The sequence below is a fragment of the Bos indicus x Bos taurus genome, chromosome 12 (assembly GCF_003369695.1).
Source record: "Bos indicus x Bos taurus breed Angus x Brahman F1 hybrid chromosome 12, Bos_hybrid_MaternalHap_v2.0, whole genome shotgun sequence".
NCBI classification, from domain to species: Eukaryota; Metazoa; Chordata; class Mammalia; order Artiodactyla; family Bovidae; genus Bos; species Bos indicus x Bos taurus.
The window spans coordinates 10,701,909-10,726,181 of record NC_040087.1 but is presented as its reverse complement, the minus strand read 5'-3'; the positions used below and the strand labels follow the sequence as shown (position 1 = coordinate 10,726,181).

The window sequence follows — 24,273 nt, the reverse complement described above, 5'->3', positions numbered from 1 at the left end:
AGTTAAAAAGAAAAAAAAAATTCATTATTTCATTTTATTTTCTTGCCTTGAATAATCTTGGTTAAATCTTATCCTGGCCACTTACTAGCTTTGTGACTTTTGGGTGTTTTACCTAAATTGTGTCCCTGATTCCTTATTTGTAAATAATGATAGTTCCCATCTTATGGGGGATGTTTGAGGATTAAATGAGATAATTCATGCAGAGTATCTTTGTAAGGAGCACCACTCATATAACAGAGAAGGCAATGGCACCCCACTCCAGTATTCTTGCCTGGAAAATCCCATGGACGGAGGAGCCTGGTGGGCTGCTAAAGAGTCAGACACGACTGAGCGACTTCACTTTCACTTTTCCCTTTCATGCATTGGGGAAGGAGATGGCACCCCACTCCAGTGTTCTTGCCTGGAGAATCCCAGGGACAGGGGAGCCTGGTGGGCTGCCATTTTTGGGGTCACACAGAGTCGGACACGACTGAAGAGACTTAGCAGCAGCAGCCACTCCTATAAAAGCTCATTTGGGAAATGTTAGCCCTCATTATTAATTTCTAATAAAATGAATGCACAGAGTATAAGACAGGTGTAAGTCTTTAGTGTGTGTGTGTGTGTTTAAAAACCTTCATTACATACATTTTCAAACACAAATACACAAATAGTTTAGTATAAGTTTCTCCCCTCACACATACATAAACCCAAGCTAGCACTGACCATGACCAATATGTTTTCCATTTTGTTTCACGTAGCCTTGTGCTTTCTTCTAGAATATTTTAAAACACATCCCAAGCATCATTTCACCCATAAGTTTGAGTTTCTTTTTGATATTAAAATCCTTAATATTTAAGCTAAGAGCTTCTTGGGACTCTCTCATCTTAATCTTAAACCCCAGTTCTTAGAAGCTACAGCAGTTAGTAAAAGCTTTACAGAGGTTTGTTTAATTAGTGAAAGAACAGTCCAAACTCAGTTTTCCTCCACTTTTTAGTAGATGCTCCATAAACATTTGTTGAGTAAATAAATGAGGGCAGGAATTTTATAGCATGCCTGATGTATATGGAAAGGCATTTGTTTTACAAAAGCAATCAATATACTTGACTGAGATGCCATACTTGAAATCCCACAGGTTTAATGTTGCTGTGAACACTAATAATGCCCAAATAATTAGCACTTGAAAAAAAGTTTAATTCTGCTACTCAGATTATTTGTGAAAGCCTGACTGCAGGCAACTGTAGGAAAAGCAATTAGCAGATTCTTCAAACACATGACAAATCCTTTATTACTGTGCTTATAAGTGACACGGTTTACAGAAAACCAAATGTAATTAAATAACAATTGAACTTGAAATCTACCACAGACTCAAGATATACAAGTTATACTTGGCCAGGCAAAACTTCTCAAACACAAGGTTGTTTCAGGTGAAAGATAAATTTCCATTAAGTAATCCCAACATTTTTTTTTTTTTTTTTGTCTAACAGACAGTTCCTTTGGCAATAACTTCCACTTTAGCTTTTATTATATAAAAATATAACAAAATTTCATTATATACAAACATTACATTACACCATGTACAGGTTAAAAACACTAAGAAAATGGCAAGCCGCAAGGGAAATGAAAGTCAATAGCATGATAAGAAAAAATTAAATACTGCACACATTTCATAAAAATTACATTAACTACATTTTTGTTTGCAAATACCAAACAGTACCAATGTGATTGGAAATAGCTTCCAACAACTTCATTTTAAGGCACATCTTGCATATTTCTATATACAACACTGAAACCGGTCAATAACTTAGGACATCTCTGGAGTGACCTGTGTATGAGTGACAACATGCAGCATGGGTTTACACATTTTCATTGGCTTCCTTCTTTGGGGACAGGTACCTGCCAGGGGGGGACGGATACAAGGGCACCCCGATCTCCTGCAAGTCTGGGAGCCTCCCTGGCCGAGGCGGGGATAGCAGAGTGGCTGTCCTGTCATAGTCTCTGTGCAGCACCTTCTCGTAGACGCTCTGCAGCCCCACGGTCTTGGGCAGCTGGGCCTGGTAGTAACTGTCTCTGCGCAGAGGATCCCGGGGCAGGGACGTGCTCTTACAGAAGGTTGACATCTGGGCTGGGGGGTGAGTCGAGGCGTGTGTGCTGGGCCCTCCAGCGCAGGAGGGGCTCCAGCAGCGGTCAGAGTGGCCCAGGATCTTACACTCCGCGGTGCAGGCCCACAAGCCTAACAGAAAAGGGAAACACAAGGGAGAAACACAAGCACGATGGTTACTGAGGTTACAGGAACGGTCAGGGTCAGGGCGGCTGAGAAGGGAAGCGTGTAAGAAAATAAACGCCCTGGTTCTAGATCTGAAATGAGCCCTGTTTCCTGTAAGGCCACCTTAATACGAACCTACCTACGCTTTAGGGAAGCAATAAATAAATAAATAAAAGAATCCCCCTTCTCAGCTAATAACCTAATAGGATGAGGGGTTTATTTAGGCGGTGGCGCTGTCTCAACGTGGCATTTTGGTATTCGCCGTTTGAGGCAGGCTGGAGACCGGAACTCAAGGACAGAAAAATTCGGGGACGGGGGATCGGGGGTCTGGGAACCGAAATGCAGAAGAGAGACCCCGGCGAAAAGCAAGGGTGGGGCGGGGTGGGGGGAGGGGGGCGCTGAACCCGGCGTGAAGGAGGAGCCCTCACCGCTCTGCATGTGGTTGATGAGGTCCTTCTTCAGAGCGTCCCCGCTGATGTCGGAATCGCTGTCGTTGAAATCACTGTCCCCTTTGCCGCTGTCTTTGCCGCTGAACTTCTCCGCTTCCCGGCCGGAGATGGTGTTGAAGGAATGTCCCTTCCAGACAGCCACAGGGGGCGCCGGCTCCTTGCCGAAGCCGGGGGAGGCGCCGTAGGGCTGCAGCCAGGGATGCCGACAGCAAGCACGGGTGAGGGTTGGACAGAAAACAAGACAAAACAAAACAAAACAAAAAACACAAGTGCGACAGGTTAGGCGTCTCCCGCGCACGCACCCCCAGGCCCCTCCAGTCCCTTCCCCCAGCCTGTCCGCGGAGCACCGAGCGCGGCGCCCGGCCGAAGGAAGGCCTCACCTCGGCGTGCGCGCCGCGGAGCCGCTGCTGCCCCTCGAAGTGACAGGCGCTTTCCCCGGTGGCACCGCCGCCCTCCGAGCCCGGCACTTCGGCCGCGGCGGCGACCGCGGGCGGGGGCGCGTCGGCCGCGGGGCTGCCAAAGGGCGCTTTGCCGCTGCCAGGGAAGGTGAGCACGTCGAACATGTTGGGCCTGGGCCCGGCTCCCCGGGCGGCCTCCTCCGGGGAGCCGGGAGCCGAGGCTACGCCGCCCGCCGCCCCGGGCCGCTCTTCCCGGCGGGGCCCCCCTTTGCGCACCTCCTTCTTGCGGCGGTTGCAGGTGGTGGCGATGGCGATGATGGCGGCCAGCAGCAGCGTGCAGCTCCCGGCCAGCACGATGATGATGATCAGCGGCGTGTCCCACTGCAGCGCCGGCCCCGACGTCGCGAGCCGCGAGCCGGGCGGGCGAGAGCGCTCCGGGTTCCCCGCGCCTGCCGGCGACGCCAGCCCGCGTCCGCCGCCCGCCGTCACCACGAAGCTGACGGTGGCGGTGGTGGAGAGCGGGGGGCGGCCGCCGTCGGATATGACTAGCAGCGCCCGGAAGACTCGGCCGGGCGGCTCCTGCGAGAGGTCGCCGGTGAGCACGATCTCCCCGGTGCGGCGGCCGATGGCGAAGGCTTCTCGCGGCTCCTGCTGCAGCAGGTCGAAGGCCAGCTCCCCGTTGGCACCCTCGTCTGCGTCCCGGGCCTGCACGCGCGCCACCGCCGTGTCCTTCGCTGTGCGCCCGGGGACCGCCACTTCCAGGGAACCGTTGGCGGGCGCCGGGTGCACCAGGATCGGGGCGTGGTCGTTCTGGTCAAGCACCCGCACTTGCACCAGGGCACTGCTGGAGAGCTGAGGGGAGCCCCCGTCGCTCGCCTGGATGCGCACGTCGAGCTGGCGAAGCGTCTCGTAGTCGAAGCTGCGCAGCGCGTAGATGGCCCCTGTCGCTGGGTCCACGGAGACGTAGGTGGACACGGCGCCCCCAGCCCGGCCCACCTCGGCCTCCAGCAGCCGGTAGGTGACCTGGCCGTTGCGGCCCAGGTCCGGGTCCCTGGCGGCCACCGTGGCCAAGTAAGCCCCCGGCGGGTTGTTCTCGCGCACTGACACCTCATAGACTGGCCGTGTGAAGAGCGGCGCGTTGTCGTTCTCGTCGCCCACGCGCACCGTGTAGGGCCGCACTGTGCGCAGCGGGGGCGCGCCGCGGTCCTCGGCCACCAGCGTCAGGTTGTACTCGGAGATGCGCTCGCGGTCCAGGGACGCCGCGGTCACCACCAGGTAGCTGCCCGCGTAGGCAGGCTGCAGCCGGAAGTGCTCGTGCCCGTAGAGGGCGCAACGCACCTGCCCATTGGCGCCCGAGTCCCTGTCCGAGGTGCTGACCAGCGCCACCAGGCTCTCGCGAGCCGCCCCCTCCGGCACCAGCGAGACGGCGCCCGCCTCCGGCGTCCCAGGCCCGGTCGACGAGGTGGCCTCCGCTCCCCCAAGAGCGGCGGCGGCGGCGGGGAAGGGCGAGGCAGCAGGCGCGCCCGGGGCGGCCAGCGGGGTGATGGAGATGTCCGGAGCGTTGTCATTGACGTCGCGGAGGCGCACGATGACCTTGCAGGTGGCGGCGCGGGGCCCGGGGCCGCGGTCCTGCGCCCGCACGTCCAGTTCGTAAGTGTCCTGGCGCTCGTAGTCCACGGGCCCCGCCAGGGTGAGGCGGCCGGAGCGCGGGTCCAGGCGGAAGAGGCGGCGCGCCTCGGGCGGGGTGCGGGCCCCGAAGGCGAACACCACGTCGCCGTTGGGGCCCTCGTCGGGGTCCGCCGCGTCCAGGTCTAGCAGGAGCGAGCCCACGGGCGCGTCCTCAGCCAGCTCCACTTCCGCCACGGCACCCTGCGGGAAGGCCGGGCTGTGGTCGTTGGCGTCCAGCACGCGCACGCTGAGGGCTGCCGTGGCGGAGCGCGGCGGGCGGCCGCCGTCCTGGGCCACCAGCCCCAGGCTGTAGGTGGCCTGGCTCTCGCGGTCCAGCTCCTGCAGCAGCACCAAGTCGGCGCACTGGGCACCGTCCGCGCGCGTCTGCAGCTCCACGCGGAAGGGGCTGTGGGGCTCTGCCAGGCGCACGCTTTGCAGCCCATTGGCGCCCACGTCCTCGTCCACGGGCACCTCCAGGGGGATGCGCGTGCCCACAGCCGCGCCCTCGGACACCTCCACGGGAATCTGGGCCCGGGGGAAGCGCGGAGCATGGTCGTTGATGTCCCTCACCGACACCTCCACGTGCACCAGCCGGAACTGCTCCTGGGAGAAGCTGACCACGTCGAAGGCCAGCACGCACTGAGGGGCCTGGCCGCACAGCCGCTCTCGGTCCAGGCCCGCGTCCCCGACGGTCAGCTGCCCGTCGCCCTCACGCACTCGGATCAGCGAGCTGTTGAACTGCTTCATCAGGCGGAAGCTTGTGTCTCCGGACACTTTCATATGCAGGTCTTCGGCCAGGGTCCCGATGACCGTGCCGGGGGCATCCTCCTCGAAGGTGCTGTATCTCACAGTCTTGCTCTGGGCCACCGAGAGCACCCAGCAGAGGCTGAAGAGCTGCAAGGGGAAAAGGCAGGGGCTGCCCCCGCGCCTGGCTGGACTCATGCCGCCAGCCCCAAGCGCTATTCCAAAACGCTGAGCGAGCGATTTCCTCTGTGGTTTGCAGGTCTGGGCGTGAGTCCCAGGCTCCCGAGTGCACGCTTTTTTTGCGAGCCGTGTGCAGGAGAAGTCTGCAGGCTGCAGCTCAGAGGCTCCGGCGGGCTCGGAGGACGCGTGAATCCCGCCCACACTCAGCACCTTCCCCTTCCCTCTTCGGGCTGGAGCTGCGCGGCTGTGAGCCGCCTCCGTTTTTATAGCCGCCGAAATGCAAATCACCCGAGCTGGGCAGCCAATGGCGGCCTGGCTCTAGCGCCGCCGCTACGCCAGCCCCTGACGATCCCTTTACCGTGGAGGGGCTTAGAGGGGAAAACAAGAAAGGGAAAATAGAGAATCTTTTCCTTTGTTTCTTTAACTCCTTTGGCTTTTTTCATCTCCTGTCAGCGCTCTGCGTGCAGAGGAGCTGGCACAGGTCGCCGGCGTTACAGGAGCGGATGGTTTTGTTAGTTGTGCCCCTCCTGTACCGGCCGTTTGAACCGACAGCAATCTCACTGGGATTTCGCCCTCGTGGCTTGAGACCCCACACCCACTCTGTATTTTTTTTTTTCACCCCAGAGGGTTTGAAATCGTTCGCGGCCCCCCCTCTCTCTTCAGACTTGCTCTGCTGGCTGAGGCTCAGTTCGCCTTCTTTCCCAACTTCCCACGGCGCTCGGAAATAGCCTCTAGATTGAGGAGCTCGAAGAATAAGGGGAAATTGATTTTATTCAAATTTGTGTACGCAATTGTGTTTTGCTCGTGTGAGCCCCGGTGATCGGAGCTGCCCCTTCCTTTTCAGAAAAGAGCTCTGAGACGTGTTAGTATGCATGTCACTGTCCAAATGGCTTTCTTAAGCCCTGGGCGCTAGCAGGCAAGGAAAAAAAAAAAAAAAAAGTTCCAAATAGGATTTAGCATAAGCTTCAGGAGATTTGGAAAGGTTTCAAAGATCAGACTGTATCAAAGGCTTATGAAGCCCTCGTTAGTAGTGGAAATAGAATGGCGTGGCAGGCGATCCCATTGGAGGCCCCAATGTCTGTATTATTTAACTGTGACAAGCTAAGGGGAGAGAAAGTTGAACAGTTTCCACAGCGGAGTTGGGCTAACTTGAATATAATGAGCAAACGCCACATGTATCCATTATGTTCCTCTATTCATCCCCAATCACTGCCATAACTCTCCTGCTAAACGGTGATGGGCGCTGAATTCCACACAATACCCAGCTCGTATTAAAGAGCATTTAGAGAACTCTCCCTCCTGATGCCTTGTTCCGCCTATTTAGAGGATTTTCTTTCTGTTCTAATAGGGCCACTCTGGGAAGCAATACTCATCCCGTTCCAGAAGAACAAAATCACAGCAGGATGCTGAAACCTGGCACGAACCTGGGGGAAACTTAACCATCTGCCTGTGAAAGTGTGGAGCTTTGGCTTTGCCAGCTCTGGGCTGGGCGGTCCGTCCCCCTCCCCCCGCCCCCCGCCTGGCCCCAGGCGTACGCTGCACCCGCAGGTATCCCCCCACCCTCAGCACCCCCGAAGATCTGCGAGATGGGCCTTCAGTCACCCACAAGACAGATTCTTACTGATGCTTATTGAAGAGATATATTGAGCAGGGTGTGCAAATACACACGAAGGACAAGAGGTTAAAAACAAAAGTCACCCACAGGGAGTTTTCTTTCTCTATTTTTTCCAAGGCGAAAGACTTGATAAGCAGACTGGAGTTTGTAAACGTTCTTCTGAATCCTGATTATAGTCCTGCTGACATCCTATCTGTGTTTTCCTTCCCCCTAAACCCGAGGGGATGTATCTGGGGTCTTTTCAGAAGAGATACAGGAGTCTTCCCAGAGCAGGGAGACCGAGGAGCTCGGTGGGCAGTGAGGGTGACGGGGGCGGGGCTCTGGAGTTGCCAGAGAGCAAAAAAATGCAGCCCCCAGCCTCGTAAAAGCTCTTGAGACTTAGGTGAGGGTGCCCTGTGCGCTGGACCGTGCAGAGCGATCGTGCCTCTCGATTCCCTTCCCCAGCTGCCCCGTTCTGCTGGCATAGGAACGCCAAAAGCGAAGAGGTTTTAGCATGCATCGGCGACGCAGCCGTGCAGGGACGCGGAAAGCGCGACGCCCCCTACCGGAGCCCGATTTCCAGCTTTCTCTTGCATTTTTCCCCTTTCCACTGCCAGTTGGTAGCTTGCTCGCGCTCTCTCTCTCTGCTCCGGCCCTGGAGAGATTTCTCGGAGAGGATGCACACTAAAACCCCTTCCCGGCTTCTCCCCGAGCCCGCAGGGCTCCCACCCCGGCCTGCGAGCCTGCTGGTGACCTCTGGCACTCCCGGGATCTCGCGCTTGCTCCTCGCCCCCTTCCCGGCCGGCACGGACGCCAAGCGAGCAGATTCAGAACTCGGCGGCAGGACAGCGGCCTCTCCCCGCGTAACTCGGAGAGTTCCGATCCGCCCCGGGCTGCTGCGGGGCGGCAGAGCCAGGAACAGGGGGAGGGGGCTGGGGGGGTGGCGGATGGAGAGGCATTGGGGCCCGAGTCGTGGAGAAAAGATCTCTCCAGCGGTTCCCGTGAGTAGACACTTGCCCAGAGCCCGGCCGCCAGTGGCTGGGAGCCGCACCCCACGCCCGCGCCCCCCTTAGCCCCCAGCACCTTTCGGTACAGGGCTGAACTGCGGGAACCCAGGGCTCGCTGTTTAAATTTGGGTCTGGGGCTTGGCTGGAGAATGGGAACTCCCCAATATTTTTAGTCAAAGCGCTTGCACATCATCATGTTCCTTCTGAAGACTGAAATAAACAAGGGCGTGCAGGTGGTGGGGTCGGGGACGAGGGAGAAGAAGGAAAAGCCAAGGGGTGGGAGGAGGGGTATGGAGACGATAGGAGCCAAAAGCATCTCATCCGCAGCCGGTTTCTTCGCGGCTCGGAAGGGGTCTCGATCGCCGCGACACCGGGGAGAGCGGAGCCGGGAGTCGGGAGCCCGGGAGCAGGGCGGCGAGCAGCTGCCGCGGCGGGCGCGCGGAGGCCTTTCCGAGCCGGCCGTGGGGGTGTGAAGGCACGCGAGCAGAATGAGACCCTCCGCCTGCAGCCTCCAGATTATGGAAATACGATTTAAAACAGCGCATCAGCGCCTACCGCACCTCCCCCGGGAAGCAAAATGTCCTGGGAGGTGGGGCTGGAGGCGGAGGCGGAGGGGCGGCCTCTCGCCCTCCCCGGGCGCCGACCGGCCCACAAAGCCTCTCCAATCCGCTTGTTTTCATACCAAAGGCCGGGACTGGCTGAAAGGAGCCCCTGCTTTTAGCAATTTAGCCGGCAACTGTCTCTTGCAATCCTGAGAACAAACGCGACCCCACAATGGCCGGCGTTTTCTCGACATGCAAATATTGCGGGCCCCGCCGAGCTGCGCCCCCGGGACCCAGCCTAATGCCCGCTTTGTGAAACTCGCGTGCAGACCCCGAGATTGACACGGGCGTCACGTGACGGATTAAGGCTCCAGGAAAGTTTTCAAAGCCGCGACAATAGGGGGTGCAGCCAGATCTGATATCTCCTACAGTTTAGCGGGAAGGAAAATCGGGATATACTCTCATACGTAATAGGATTATCTTTTCCCTTTCAAATTCTATACAGCATGTAATTTATTTTTAATTAGGATTATATCTACCAGGAAAAGAACTTTGCAGGAAAGTGTAATTCTAAGGATGGATGGAGACAGGGGTTATTTTTTAACCTTTTAACTTAAAAAGAAAAAAGCCAGAGCCCACCGTTTCTTTTTCCAACAGGCTCACTCTATCAGATAAAGCTTCTAGGGAAGTTGGCAGAAAGTGTTTGTCCAAACAGAGAACAGAGGCAGCTCTTCAGAGGCATCCAATTCATTCTTGTAACTAAAGCACACTTTGTAGACACCTCTTAGAATTACTCAGTCGCTGGGTTTTACTGGGGTTTGCTTTCTAGAAATGCAACCAGCTCTTTCCTTCGACTGCTTACTTTGTATTTTAAAGAAAGCTTCCCCCCACCCCCCGACATTTGTTGGTCTGTCAAAACTGGCATAGTGAATTTCAATATTTATACCAAACCGCAGAGCAAAACACTCCACAGACCTGGTTGAAACTTAGCAGTCAGATAATGAGACAGTGTGGGGGTGAAGGTAAGTGGTGTTTAAACTTTGATTTTGGATTGATCCCAGCATCAGATGCTCACAAACCCTAGACCATTCTCAGGTCCTGGGCCACCCATCCTTTTGTGTGTTCTCTGTGTTAGGATACTCTGGGATACCCACTTAACCTGAAAAGAAACAAAACATGGCTGCTGACTGCAGGCTCTGCAATCATCCTGCTTAGGTTTGAATATGAACATTACTATTGATTTGCTGTGTGGCTCTGGGCAAGTTAGTTGATCTTTCTGTATCTTACTTGCTTCATCTGCAAAATGGGGATAATAACAGTATCTTATAAGACTGTCTCGGGGCTTCCCTGGTGGCTCAGAGGATAAACCATCTGCCTGCAATGCAGTAGACCAGGGTTCGATCCCTGGGTTGGGAAGATCCCCTGGAGAAGGAAATGGCAACCCACTCTAGTATTCTTGCCTGGAGAATCGCATGGACAGAGGAGCCTGGTGGGCTACAGTCCACGGGGTGGCAAAGAATCGGACACGACTGAGCGACTTCACTTTCACTTTCAAGATTGTCTTAAGGACTATATAAGATAATATCGTATCAGGTGCTTAGGAAACCCTGATGATGTTAGTTATTATCTCTTTTTAAAGCAAAAGGGAAGAAAAATCATAGGCCATATAATCTTAAGTCTCTTATAGGTGAAGGATTTGTTCAGAAAATAGAGAAAAATAAAACCTCCCCCATTTCCTATTTACATTGCCTTGGTTTCTTGTCCCCGACCCCGGACCCCTTTCTGGAACTAATAGTAGACATAGTAGTAGGTGTACAGATCCCCCAGAAGGAAAAAGATGGTCACTGAGGCTTCAAGTAACTTTTGAGCCCTCATGTCATTTCAAAATCTTTTGGTACCTTATTCTCTGATTTAAGAGACCAGATGGTGGCAAAAAAGGAGTTTTCTGTAAACTTTTCACCGCAGATTTCCACAGAAACTTTGTATCATCACTGAAACCACTTACAGGTACAAATATTTAATGGACAGTGACCCATAATTTGGGGAGGGGGACAGGAATATTCCAAAGGACTGCCCCTCCTAGGATGCCCAGAAGCATGAGGTGACCTCACGTGGAGCTGATAAGATGTCTGATCCTGTGGTTCCCTTCTGTTAGTCTCCTAGGGCTGCCCTAACAGATGTCATAGGCTGCACGGCTTAAACAACAGAGATTTATTTCCTAACAGTTTCGGAAGCTGGAAGGCCAAGATCAAGGTGCAGGTGGGACTGCTTCCTCCTGAGGCCTCTCTCCTCGCTTGCGGAGCCTCACCGGGTCTTTTCTCAGTGTGCACTTGCTTGGTATCTCTTCCTCTTCTTACAGGTGACACCTGTCATATAGGATTAGGACCCACCCTTATGACCTCATTTGACCTGAAAAACCTCTCTAAAGGCCCAGGCTCCAAATATCACCACATTCTGTGATATTAGAACCTAGGGTTTCAACATAAGACTTTCGAAGGGACCCAGATCACTGGCTTCATATATCCTCATTCTCTCAACAAACCCTATGGAGAACTCACTCAGTACCAGATGCTGTGGTATGTGCTATGGGGCCAGGGACTTTAAAAAGTAAACAAATGATCCACAGTGATATCAGTAAATGGGAGAGAATAGACCAATCTTTCATGTAGTTTCTGTAGATATTCTCCCTTCTAGGAGGCTGAGAAGAAGCCCCCAACCTCAGCTGTGAGCTGTGCACGTCCCTCCTAAGAGGACAGGAGGGAGAAAGAGGGACTTTACATGCAGAAAGCGGACGCACATCACTTCCTCCACGAGATCAGGGTCAGCATCAATGCAGACAGATCATGTGTGTAGTACGTACCCTTGATAAGATATGATGAAAATGGCGTTTGGCCTCCAGAACACAGAATCCTGGTCTAATTATAAGAAAAACATCAGGCAAACACAAATTGAAGGATATCCTTCAAAATACCCTACCAGGACTCCTCGAAACTGACAAGGTCCTCAAAAACAAGGGAAGTCTGAGAAGCTGTCCCTGTTAAGAGAAACAGGACAGGAGGCATGACAACTGAATGCAATGGAGCGTCCCAGAACAACAACAATAGCGAAAGGACATCAGGGAAAGACCAAGGAAATCTGAGTAAAGGATGGGCTTCAGATGATAACAATGTATCAGCATGGTTCATGAATTGTGACCATTGTACCATACCAGTGTAAGATGTTAATAACAGGGGAAACTGGGTGTGGAGTTGAGGGGAACTCTCTGCACTATCATCACCATTTTCCTGTAAATTGAAATGGTTTCAGTATAAAGGTTATTTAGAAAAAGAAGAAAAGAAATGATAGAAACTGCTGCCCAGTCCAGAGGCAGAGGAGAGACAAGAGGCAGGAGACAGAATGGGGGTGAGAAGGGCAGCCGCTGACCCCAGGTGCTGCGCACAGTCCCTGCAGGGTGGAATACATGGTCACACGCAGGTGCCCACTTCCTGCCAGATGAGCCCAGGGCAAGGGGCGAGGCTTACAGCACTGGGAACCGGAGACACTCAGGGAAAGCTTCCTGGAGGAGGGGACGTTTAAGCTGAGATTTGAAGGATAAGTAGAAATTAGCTAAAGGGTAGAAAGGGAGGAAGAAGAGTGGAGGTGAATGAGACTTCTTGCCAAAGGAACAGCAAACTCAGAGGCACGAGGGTCGGAGGGCTGGAGTGCAGGGGGCCATGAGGGGCTGGGGTACAGCAGAGGGGTGAAGAAAGCCAGGACGGGTGTGCAGGTGCATCACACACCACATTAAGGAATGTCACTTTTATTCTTAAGGCAATGGGGGGCTGTTGAAAGATGTCATCCCTGAGATCACTGGGGTCACTAGAGCAAAGGGAGAGGGAAGGAGAGGCAGGGAAGGGAGCAATAAGCCTAAACTGGTGGACTTTGGTCTGGGAGGACGGTGAAGGGCCACTGTCTTGAGTTGCTCTTGTGGATTGGGAGTCAGCGTTCCAGTGGATTCCCATGAGACTCACACAGGGAGGCGTGGGCTGAGATGGCGCCTGCTGTGTGCGTTCAGCCAAAGGACTGTGATTCCCGATGTTCAGTGCTGCCTTCTCGATGAGTCAGAGGTTGCCAAGGTCAGCGGTGTGGGAGGAGCTGGTTGGTGAAGCTCCAGCCATGACTGGTCCTCTGTAGAATACAGTTCCTTCGGGGACCTCCTCTTGGATGTCTGGTTGCAAGCAGAAGGCAGGTAGACAGGAGTGAGAGGGAGCGTTTTCTTTTTGCTCAGAAAGCTGAGGTTTCTCTGGGTTTAGCCAGGAGCAAGTCCAGAGTCCCCTCAGTGTGCCTTCTGTTGGGCATCTGTTCTGCCAAATGGTGGTGGGCATGGAGTGGTTCTATAGCTGGCCACATCTTGGGGTGAGGTTGAGGGAAGAGAGCTGGCTTCCCCCTTATCACCCCAGGATTTCCTATGGGGGGAAGGATTTGGAATTTCCATGGAGGGACTTCCCTGAAGGTCCAGTGGTTAACTCTCAGCCAGAGCTCCCAATGCAGAGGCCATGGGTTTGATCACACCCGTGGGTTGGGGAACTAAGGTTCTGCATGTCACTTGGTGTGGCCAAAATGAAAAAAATTTTTTTTTCTCTGGAACCCTTTGGTTAGAAAGTGTGGGGTATGGGATATGACTTGGGCTCCTGGGATCTTGTTTCTGGTTCATGGGCACTTTGTAAAGTGAAAGTGTTGGTCACTCAGTCATTTCTGACTCTTTGTGACCCCATGGACTGTAGCCCGCCAGGCTCCTCTGCCCATGGGATTCTCCAGACAAGAATACTGGAGTGGGTTGCCATTTCTTTCTCCAGGGGATCTTCCCGACTCAGGTATCTTGCATTGCAGATGGATTCTTTATCATCTGAGACACCAGGGAAGCCTGGCCACTTTGAGACCAAATTAAAACCAATTACAGAGTTTATGATGGAAAAGAAAGGTTATAGAGAACCAAAAGAACCTTCCATGAGAAGCAAAACCCCCATAAATCTCTGCTCAAATCATGCACAAGAATTCTGCAGTTAGATAAATGAGATGAACTAATTGCTTTCGGAGTCTAAAACATGTTGCTGCAAATTTTAGCTTTTGGTATTAATAAATCCCCAAAGAAATTAAGCAGGAAGCTAGAGCCTTATCCAGGCAGAAAGAATTTTAATCATTGACTAGTCTTTTCTTTTTTTTTTTTCCCCCTTCCTCAAAGTCATTGTTTGGTGAGTGTAAGTGTGCAAGACTTCTGACTCAGGCCTTCCTTTGCATCTGATGGCTTGAACTCTCCGGCTCCAAGTGGGTCACAATCCACTTTTGAAATGGAAATAAAGTCGGCCTCTCCCTCAGAGCCCTGGGACCCTGGCCCAGACAGGATACGGCAGAGCCTGGTGTTATAAATTTCTCTGCAGATCTGAGAGCAGTTTTAGGCCATTGATCTCATGTCACCAAGAATTGAGATGGAGTGACAGCTGATAAACTGCATGGTGACAGGCTGAGGCCTTGAAAAAAAAAAAGTCTAGAGGTGGGATCAAAAAAAAAAAAAATGAGCTGATGGATTAGTTATCGGCCTCCTTGTCCCCCTCACCCTGGATTCTTTCTGAACACTTTAGAAGCATTTATTTTCAGGTAATTTTACAGTTGTCTTTTTGTCCTTCAGAGGTGCTTTGGTCTATGAAATCTCTCAGGGAATTTAGATGAAGTCATTCTTATATGTACTGCTTGACGGTCCCCAGCACTCTGCTCTTAGGTCTAAACCCATTGGCGGCTTTTAACCGCAGGAACTGGGATGCATATGACCAGGGGCATTAATGTTAATTTGTGGTTCTTTATCAGCCTAACTCAGCCTCAGGGCTCATACACAATTTGCTTTAACAGGGACCCAGGGACTGGGGGAGCCTGATGGGCTGCTGTCCTTGTGTCGCACAGAGTCAGACATGACTGAAGTGACTTAGCAGTAGCAGCAGCAGTGGGGAAAGAAGGGCTTCCCCTATAACTCAGCAGTAAAAAATCCACCTGCAATGCAGGAGACACAAGAAAGGAGACAGAGGTTGGATTCCTGAGTTGGGAAGATCTTCTGGAGGAGGGCATGGCAACCCACTCCAGTATTCTTGCCTGGAGAATCCCTGGGCAGAGGACCCTGCAGGGCTACAGTCCACGGGGCCGCAGAGTCAGACATGACTGAGCATAGAGGAGAAAGAAGAACACTGGTGGGAGTGGGATTAAGAGATGGGAGGCTCTGCAGCCAGTGTGGAAATGAGTATATTTCTTCCCCAACCTTTCAGAATCCTCTCTTGATCCAAAGTCCTCTGTGCAAAGGGCACTGTGACTCACCGGTTAGTTCAAGAAGGCCCAGGGCCTTTAGAGTGACCTTGAGGAGGGGAGGTGAGGGGGCCAGGGTGGTTAGGGGAGTGTGGTGGCTTGTTTGTGTTCCAGGATGAATAAAGGTTGAATTCTTGCTGTCCTGGCTCTGAGCTCCAGCTTTGGCGTCCAATGTGGGAACCTGAGGTGGGGAAGAATGGGCCGCTCCGTGCATTGAACCCAGAGCCCTCCTGGGCATGGCTGGCCGTTTGCAGGGCATCAATCTTGCTTTGCTTTGCCTGCAGGGACTTGTATAGAGGCCCGTGGTCTATGGAGGGATTGGATGGAGGGATCAGAGCTCCCACAGAGCAAAAGAATGTGACAAGCTGTCAGGACATGGTGACTGGGTGACTCCTGTTCCCTGCGTGGCCGGGGGGCCCTGCCGGGCCCTGGACCCTTCAGGGCTGGGAGCTAGGGGGAAGGAACAATGTAGGGTGTGTGATGGATTATACACCTTTCCATCAAACCCTGTGGAGGCTTTTGCTGGACTTCTGGAAGAGGAGGACTGGAGTGGCTTTTTCCAGGACTGGACTGTCATGAGTAGAACATTTTTGGAGGGGGATTATGGTGCTAAGGAGCTGTAGAATCTATAGGGATGAGAAAGGCTCTCACTGAGGTCAAGTGAAGAGGTAGGCTTCCAGGAGGAAATTCAGGGGGCGATAGCAAAATATAGCTTGTTGAAGTCTGTGAAGGGAGTTCCTTAATTGGGGATAATTGTAGCAGTCAGGATGGGCTAGGTTATGCTTCATCAACAAGCAGCCCCCCACATCTTAGTGACTTAAAACCTCAGGTATGTTTCTTGCTTACTCTCCATATCCATCTCAGTAAGGCTGGGGGATTTGTTGTCTTTCCTTGGGGACCCAGACTGAAGGAGAAGCTGCCATCTGGAACTTTCTCCTTGACATGGCAGAAGGAAGAAGGAATCCAGCAAATTGTGCATTGGCTCTTAAACTTTCCACCCAGGTGTGCCGCACTTCACTTCTGCTTACATTTCCTCTTTCATTTCAAAGACCCTGTAATCTCGTACAGATCTCAGTCTGCATGGTTATTAGATGGCAGGCTTGAAGGAACAGCAAGAGGGCTGGACAAAACCTTTAGACAGGCTGAGTGCCAGGGTACATACTCTGAGCTGGTCTCCCTTTCTCAAGTATTGGACAATTATTACTTTTTTTTTTTGTTAGCAAGAAAATAGCAGTTGGGAGAAATGCCGGTCAAAGGCATATGTGCCTCTAAATTCAAGGAAGGTCAGAAATAAATTAGAAGTGTCCTCGTGTGACACATTCCTTAAAGTATAGGCTAAATTACAGCTTCAGACTAATTAGTGAGGAAATCCCCCCAGAGTGAAAGATTGAGTATTGGTAATGGAATTACACGTCCTCTCAGTGGTGCTTGGGGAAACTTGCATATAAGTATCTTCATTAATCACAGTCCTAATGGCTTTTACTTTTACCACCATCAACTGACTACCAGGATCAAAAACATTTTACTAAGCAACTTTCAGAGTGTGGAAGTATGCTCTGCTGCGGGCTTAACAGTTGGGTTAAACCATTTGCCTTTTGGGGGTTGTGGTCATGTGGACAGGACAGGCAAAGAAATGCAGAGCACAACATGAATGTGGGTGTGGGCACTCTGGGAGAGCTTGGAGAATGAAGGATTTTTTATTTTGCAGGGTTGTCAATAAAGAGGGGGTCATGAATGATTTTTAGGAAGAACTGAACCAGGAGAATTTAGGTCATGATTGTGGTGCTGTCTCTAGCGTGAGGCCCTGGGGTATAAGAGAGGTTAATGGTTAGTGGGGAGGAAGCTGTGCCATTGCACACCCTCAGTGTGATGGGTTAGTAATAAATAGTGATAATAAAATGATAGCATGGTGATATATGATGACAGTAGAGCTAAATGCCCAGGAAAGAAGATCAGGTTCTAAGAGCTCAGTTAAGAAAGGGGAAGAGGGACTGCCCCGGAGGTCCAGTGGCTAAGACTCTGCGCTCCCAAAGCAGTGGGCCCAGCTTCGATCCCTGGTCAGGGAACTAGATTGCACACGCTGCAAGCAAGGCCTGGCACAGCCAAATAAATAAACCAACATGAGGGGAAAGTGAGGCGTTGGCTCAGGGAGCTCCTTGTGAGAGAGAGAGGCTATTTCAGGCCAGACTTTGGACTTGGGAATAAACATAGGCAGGGATAACTGCCACTGTGTACTTCCAAAACTCTACTTGTCAATATCTAAAAGACCCAGAAAATAAAATATCTCCTATTAGAGACGAATAATATAATAGTCACATCTTTTTTGGAAGACCCAGAAAATAAAATATCTCCTATTAGAGACGAATAATATAATAGTCACATCTTTTTTGGAAGACCCAGAAAATAAAATATCTCCTATTAGAGATGAATAATATAATAGTCACATCTTTTTTGGAAGTGGGTGAGGTATGCACGTGTGCTAAGTTGCTTCAGTCATGTCCGACTCTTTGCAATCCCATGGACTGTAGCCTGCCAGCCTCCCCTGTCCATGGGATTTCCCAGGCAAGAATACTGGAGTGGGTTGCCATTTTTGCCTCCAGGGGATCTTCCTGACCCAGGGATCGAACCTGAGTCTCTTACGTCTTCTGCATTGGCAGGAGGGTTCTTTACCACTAGCACCACCTGGGCAGCCCAGGTGAGCTATAAGTAATACATAAAATAATACATTATTTTAAGTTAGAATGTAGAGAATTTGAGGAGCCAGGATGCTGGTATCCTGGTCTAAGCATTTTGTTTCTGAATTTGTTAAATGAAGTGGGTAATTCCCACCGATCTCAGAGTTGAGGTGAGGGTTCTGCAATATAAGGAACACAGAAGCCCTTCACCAACAGTAAAGCATTGTGTACATTAAGTCCTAGCGCTGGTGGGGAGGCTTAAACTAACGGGATGCTGGGCTGGTTTTACAGACAGATGTAGTGAGCAGGAGATGATGAAGGCAGGGAAGTAGTTGGACAACTGCTGAAAGGCAGGAGAGAGGTTAGAGCTGAAGTCCACGGGAAGGTTTTTGGTGCCTTTGCTCCAAGAAGTAGGGGGCAGGTAAAGGGAAGGCAGGCACAGATCTGCTCAGCTGGGGATGGAGGAGCTAGAGGCCACACAGGCATCAGACAGGGGGTTGCTCACTGCTTTATCCTTAGCGTCCGGCATAAAGAGGTCACCGATGAATCTGTGTTGGAATGAATAAATGAACCAGATGTCCTTCATCGCCCTACTCCCACACATATACTGAAGACTCCTGGTTAATTCAAGTAAGTGTGGATTGGGAGAGGTGGTCAGGGCAGACCCCGTGTCTGAGGTTCAACCCCTCCATGACATGACATCTCAAGTCTGCTCAGGCCAGGACCAGAGGCGGCTGGGCCTTGGACAGCGCTCCCAGGAAGTCGGGATGCCACCGATGCAGTGCCTCAGTTCCAGACTGGAAGGATGGCCTGCTCGTTCTACCTGCTCCGGGTTCCATACCTGGAAACATTTGACCCCTCTTCCCTGAGAACATGCAGATGGATTCCAGCTCCCTGGGGCAGGGCTGGCTGCCTCCCATTCATCCCTTGTCAGCTCCAGGATCTTCAAGGCAGTTCCAGGATCTGGCCTTGGTCATCAGCGTCTGTCTTCTTCATCAGGTTTTCTCCGGTGTCACCACTTCTCAGCTCTCTTGATGCCAAACCCAGCTTAGATGTGATTCTAGTTCATTCCTAGATAAGCTCATATTACATGCCATTTATCAAGATCACCGTCATGCATTAAATCTCATCTCTCGGAGAATGGGACCCAGTCCTGCACGCGTCTTGGAATGTTTATCCCTATATGTCCTGGCTGGCTCTGTGTGTCCGGTCCTGCTCTGTAGGTATTCCCAAGACTTAGAATGCAGCCCTCGATAATAATAGCAGTCATATTTCTAATAATGGTTACAGCATGGAGCACTTGTTTCGTGTCACATATTGTGCGAGGCAGTTCACATACTTAATTTAATTCAACTGCTCTATAAAGCAGATATTATTATGACAAATTTCAAAGAAACTGAGGCTCAGAGAAATTAAATAATGTCTGCAAGGGCTCCCAGCTGGTTCATGGGAAGGGAAACGGTGAAATTCAGTTCTAAAGATGCACTTTCTAGAATATGGAGTTACACCCCAACTTGACCATCATCTCGCTCTCCAGAAACATCTGCTCCTTTGGTCCCTTTGTCCTCCTAGGGGGGGGCGGTCTTTGAGGTTTTCACATGTGAAGACCTCAGCTTTTCCATCGTCAGCTTTGGCCCCTCTCCTGAGCGTTCCTCTGTGTGTTTTGGTTGGGCACCTTGTCTGGATGCCCAGCTATGAGCTCCCAGAAAGCAGGAGGAAGCAAAACTACCCTGTCACTTCTCCAGCTGGTTCTTTTTCCCCCATCATTCTCTCTGTTGTAAACAAACTGTTTTTCAGTCCCCCAGGTAGGAATCAGGTTTGTATATGTTCGCACTCCTTCATTCTCTGCAACCATCATCTTTTTGAAGGGTTTTCTTCTGCTCCAAAATTCTCTTGTGTCTCCTTCTGACTCCCCAGCCTGTAGCACCCCCTAGGTCAGGCCTCTTCCACTCAGGCCTGGATGATTGAAACACAGCAGCTTCTGAAGTGAGCTGGCTGCTAGAACACACAGTGCCTTTGTGCAGAGGAGAAGAAGGCCCTCCTTTCTTTGGATGGATGCAGGCCCATGTCAGGGCACACGGTTTGGCGAGCAGAGCACAGGCTTTAATTCAGTTCACAGTTGGCTACCTCAGTCAGGAGAACTTGTACAGTGAACAGCCTGCACAACTGTGCATGGTGACCCCAGAAGTGATCCTTCCCCTCACCTCATGTTTCTCCCTCTTCAAAACATTCTCATCTAGGGCGATTTCAAAATATCTGGCATCTGACCAATCAGAATGGACCCTGGCCTCAGCCTAGGAGCAGGATCCACAGGCTTCTGGCTGAGCAGACAAGGACTCTTTCTTTAATTGCTAACCGTGGGGTCACGGGGAAGAGGCTAGGGTGACCCTCGGAAGTTCGCAGCAGTGGATTTTTACCCATTTGTGTAGTGGATTTCAGTCTTTTAACAGCTGGCATGGCTTTTCTTGGTGTGTACTGGCTGTGTACTGCACAGGTTGAGATCCAGCCCCATCTATCAATGGTGTCTGAATATTTACCACTTAGCAGTCATCAATTTCTGTTGACAACAAGGACCTGAAACACAAATGACTGTTTTAGGATAGGCTTAAATTTAACTGAGCGACTGAGCGCGCGTACACACACACACACACACACACACACACACACACACACACTCCGAGCAAGTCCAGGCCGTTTGCAGACATGCCTCCAGGGGGCGCTCGAGCTGCCCGCCGCTCTCCTGGACCTCCATCATTCCACCTCACACAGTCACACACCCGCAGGAGGACATCCAGCCTGGGGTGAAGACCTAATGGGATCCACAGAGACATGCAAATGGTCTACATATGGCCTAGGGAAGATACTAAAACACAGATGTTAAACCTGGCCATCACTGTCTCTCTACAAACCAAGTTTTACTCTTTCCTTGGGGTCCCAAAGAGTCAGACACTACTGATGGCGAGGAACACACACTCACACTTTTTCTTACTACTTTCTGTTCAAACAAGTGGTCAAGATCGGGGTATTTCCTTGATTGTGAGGTACAAACCAGGGCAGAAAATAGAAGCTGCTTGAAGAGCCAGAGAGGAAAGAGAGGGGTAGGTTTGGGGGGGTGTGGATGGGGGTGCCTTTGGAGTTGTCCCTCTGATAGCGAACAAACAGGTGGCCAGGCCCTTGGGAGGGGATCACTCCATGGCGGGCAAGGAGAGGTTGGCTCTCTGGGTCTCCCAGTCTCACCTGAAGGAAGGGACTAGCTGATGTCCCATTGTCTGATGTCCTACTGCTGCTGCTGCTGCTGCTGTTGCTAAGCTGCTTCAGTCGTGTCCGACTCTGTGCGACCCCATAGATGGCAGCCCATCAGGCTCCCCTGTCCCTGGGATTCTCCAAGCAAGAACATTGGAGTGGGTTGCCATTTCCTTCTCCAATGCATGAAAGTGAAAAGTGAAAGTGAAGTCGCTCAGTCGTGTCCGACTCCTAGTGACCCCATGGACTGCAGCCTACCAGGATCCTCCGTCCATGGAATTTTCCAGGCAAGAGTACTGGAGTGGGGGTACTTTTCCAGCCATTGCCTTCTCCGATGTCCTACTGAAACTGATGTGACTCACTGATGTGAGCGATGCCTGCAGAATCCAGAGGGACTTCTGCTTGAATTGCCGAGGACACCCAATTCTGACCTCAGGGAGCTACTGACCAGTTCATGAGGATAGTGTTTTAGAGCTGAATTTAAAGAAAACAGAAGAGATCTTTCACACCTGTATTTGTGTACAGAGTTTTACACCCACCTTAAAGCTGTCTCCAGGCCTCTCTCTTGCATCTCTAGCTGTCTCTGCCTGCACCTCTCAGTTCCTCTCCTTTTTAAAGCTGTTCCTCCCGAGTGACTGACGTGAGAGTCTGGATCTCTGTCACCTGCCACAAGAGGGGACCCTCTCTGTAAAGTCCAGGCGGAACCATCAGTGGCTCAGAAGCCAGTTGGGCAGCTCTGCCAGGGGCTTGACTTCATGCAGGCCTCTTTCCATGCCTTCTGCCCTGTCTCAGAGAAAACACCCAGGAGCCAGAATCGGTCCGTGGGCCAGGGATGGGGGCCAAGAAGGCTGATCAGCCTCTATCTGTTCAGGTCCTGAGTTGAGGCACAAACAATATCCCTGAAGGATGAGTTGGCAAATCAAAGTTTCACATCTCTTCGCCTCTTCTGCCTCAATAATACAACCCTTAAACCTTAGCTGGGCTTCCCTCATAGCTCAGATGGTAAAGAATCCGCCTGCAATGCAGGAGACCTGAGTTTGATCCCTGGGTCAGGAAGATTCCCTGGAGAAGGGAATGGCAACCCACTCCAATATTCTTGCCCGGAGAACTCCATGGACAGAGGAGCCTAGTGGGCCACAGTGCATGGGATTGCAAAAAGTTCGACAGGACTGAGCAACTAACATTAAGTCTTGGCTGGGTGCACAGCCATCTAGAATTTCTCAGCTGTTCCTTTAACTAGGTATGGCTATAAGACTAAGTTCAGGCACTGGCGTATGAGAATATGCGTCCTATGTGATTTTGTGGAAATGACCTGGATGGCTTTTATGACCTTATTTGTCTTTCTTTCTTTTTCTGTCTAGACTAGGAGTTAGAAAACTTTTTCTGTAAAAGAGCAGATTGTATTTCCAGTTCTGTGGGCCTTATGATCTCTGTTGCAAACACCTAATTTTGGTGTTGAACTTTGAAAATAGCTACAGACTATATCTCAACAAATGGCTGAGTTCCAGGAAGGTCTTATTTATTAAAAAAGGTTGAGGGGGGTTGGATTTAACTTGTGGGTGGTTGGTTGCCCATCCCTGGTCTAGGATGCATATCTGATGGCTGGAGGGAGAGCAGCCATATTGGACCATGAGGTAGAAGCCAGGCACTGAGGATGGCATAGAAATAAGCTTGAAGGAGCTTGAGTGCCTAGTTTTCACAGAGCCACCCTGTGAGCCCTCTGGTTTTCATTTATGTGAGGGAAATAAAGTTCTATGTTGCTTAGGTCAATGTCAGTTGCAAATAAGTTTAATCTTGACTAATACACCGTTCACGTGTGGTTAAGCCCAACTCACCAGAGTAGGAGACTATTGAATATAAGATCAGAGATCTAACTAGGAATGAAGCATGCATTTTCCGTGTGTATACTCTATATACCTCTGAAATTTTCTACCCATCTCCATCAATTGAGGGCACAAATAAAAGTTTGGGTTGACCTTTGTGTGACCCACCAGGTGGTGAGGGGCTTGTAATGAACATCAGTGTCACAGACATGCTCTGGGCATGGCAGGACGCAGTGTCCCACCTCTCTGCCAGCTAGACACACAGGAACTCAGCTCAGACAGACACTAATGAGTTTTACAAAGTGTGAATGCAAGTGCTTTGAGTTTTAGCACTTTTTTTGGGGCATGGGGTGGGGTTTAGGTCTCAATCAGACATTGTCCCTGAAATCAGTAGTACTGGGTGAGCCTCTCCCGCTTTTTAGTATTAATAACTCTTCCCAGGACTCCATGTCTTGTGTCCGAGGGACTGACTACTGAATTCCTTGGGTAAATCCATAAGCCCAGCTTGTAAAATTTGGGAGTCTCACACAAATTGAAAGAATCACAGTAGTAGAAAATTAAAGAGCTGTGAGAAAAACCCTGCAACTTGACTGAGGTTCCAAGAATGCTTCCTGCCCGGCAGTTGCTGTACTGTTGCAGCTGATCCCTTGCTAGGAGCTTCACCCACTCTTGTGCTCCAGGCAATGGTGCGGCTGTTCCAGGGTGCAGGCTGGGGTGCTTTATGGGAGGCGTGGGGCTGTTATTCCTGGAGAGGAGAAGGTGGAGTGTTGATGTGGCCACACGGTCTTCAAGCATTTAAGGGTGTGTGCGTGTGTGTGTGTATATACGTGTGTGTGTGTGTAGTACTTAATGAGGCAGTTGTGGATAAACTGTTGCCATATTTTAGCACAGACTACACAGTCACATAGGCCCAGATGCACCTCCTGGCTCAGCCTCTTACTTGCTGGTTGGCCTCAGCTATGCTGTTCAACCTCTCTGCACCTTCATTCCCTGGCTCACAGGGTATCCCTGTGAGAACCAGGGAATTGGGTTCCTTCTAGTTTATTTCTCTATCACCCTCAGTAGATACTTTTACCTCATGGTCCAAGATGGCTGCTCTCACTCCAGCCACCACACATGTATCCCATGCCACAATCCCGCAAACTATGACCTACAAGCCAAATCCAATCCTCTACCTGTTTTGGCTGGCATATGTGAGTACTGCTGAGATGCCAGGGATGCTGTAAGGAATGGATGTAATAATGTCCATAAAGTGTCTTACCTAGAGCAGATGCTTAGGAAATATGAAGGAAAACAGCTGCGATGCTGTCAGACTCAGGCAGTTCAGACTGTCAGCCTAAGGGAGGCAGCTTTGTCAGCATCTGGCGTCTGTGCAGGCTGG

The 24,273-nt window shown here is 51.3% G+C and overlaps 1 protein-coding gene and 1 long non-coding RNA gene across 3 annotated transcripts; one reads left to right on the top strand and one right to left on the bottom strand.

Annotated features, from left to right (window-relative positions):
• Positions 1–1,240: 1,240 nt before the first annotated feature.
• Positions 1,241–5,936, bottom strand: PCDH8 (protocadherin 8). 2 transcript variants are annotated; one of them, XM_027557108.1, is made up of 3 exons: positions 3,072–5,936; positions 2,671–2,878; positions 1,241–2,209 (listed from the first exon to the last, which is right to left on the bottom strand). In XM_027557108.1, the coding sequence occupies exons 1-3, from the start codon at positions 5,697–5,699 to the stop codon at positions 1,833–1,835; spliced, it is 3,213 nt and encodes a 1,070-aa protein (XP_027412909.1). In that variant the 5' UTR covers positions 5,700–5,936; the 3' UTR covers positions 1,241–1,832. The 2 variants fall into 2 exon arrangements, with proteins under 2 accessions (XP_027412909.1, XP_027412910.1); XM_027557109.1 differs by having other exon boundaries at positions 3,366–5,931.
• On the top strand, positions 4,594–7,488 carry LOC113902173. Its single transcript, XR_003513690.1, has 2 exons — positions 4,594–4,739; positions 7,030–7,488. It is a non-coding gene; the product is annotated as an uncharacterized LOC113902173 (long non-coding RNA).
• Positions 7,489–24,273: the final 16,785 nt, after the last annotated feature.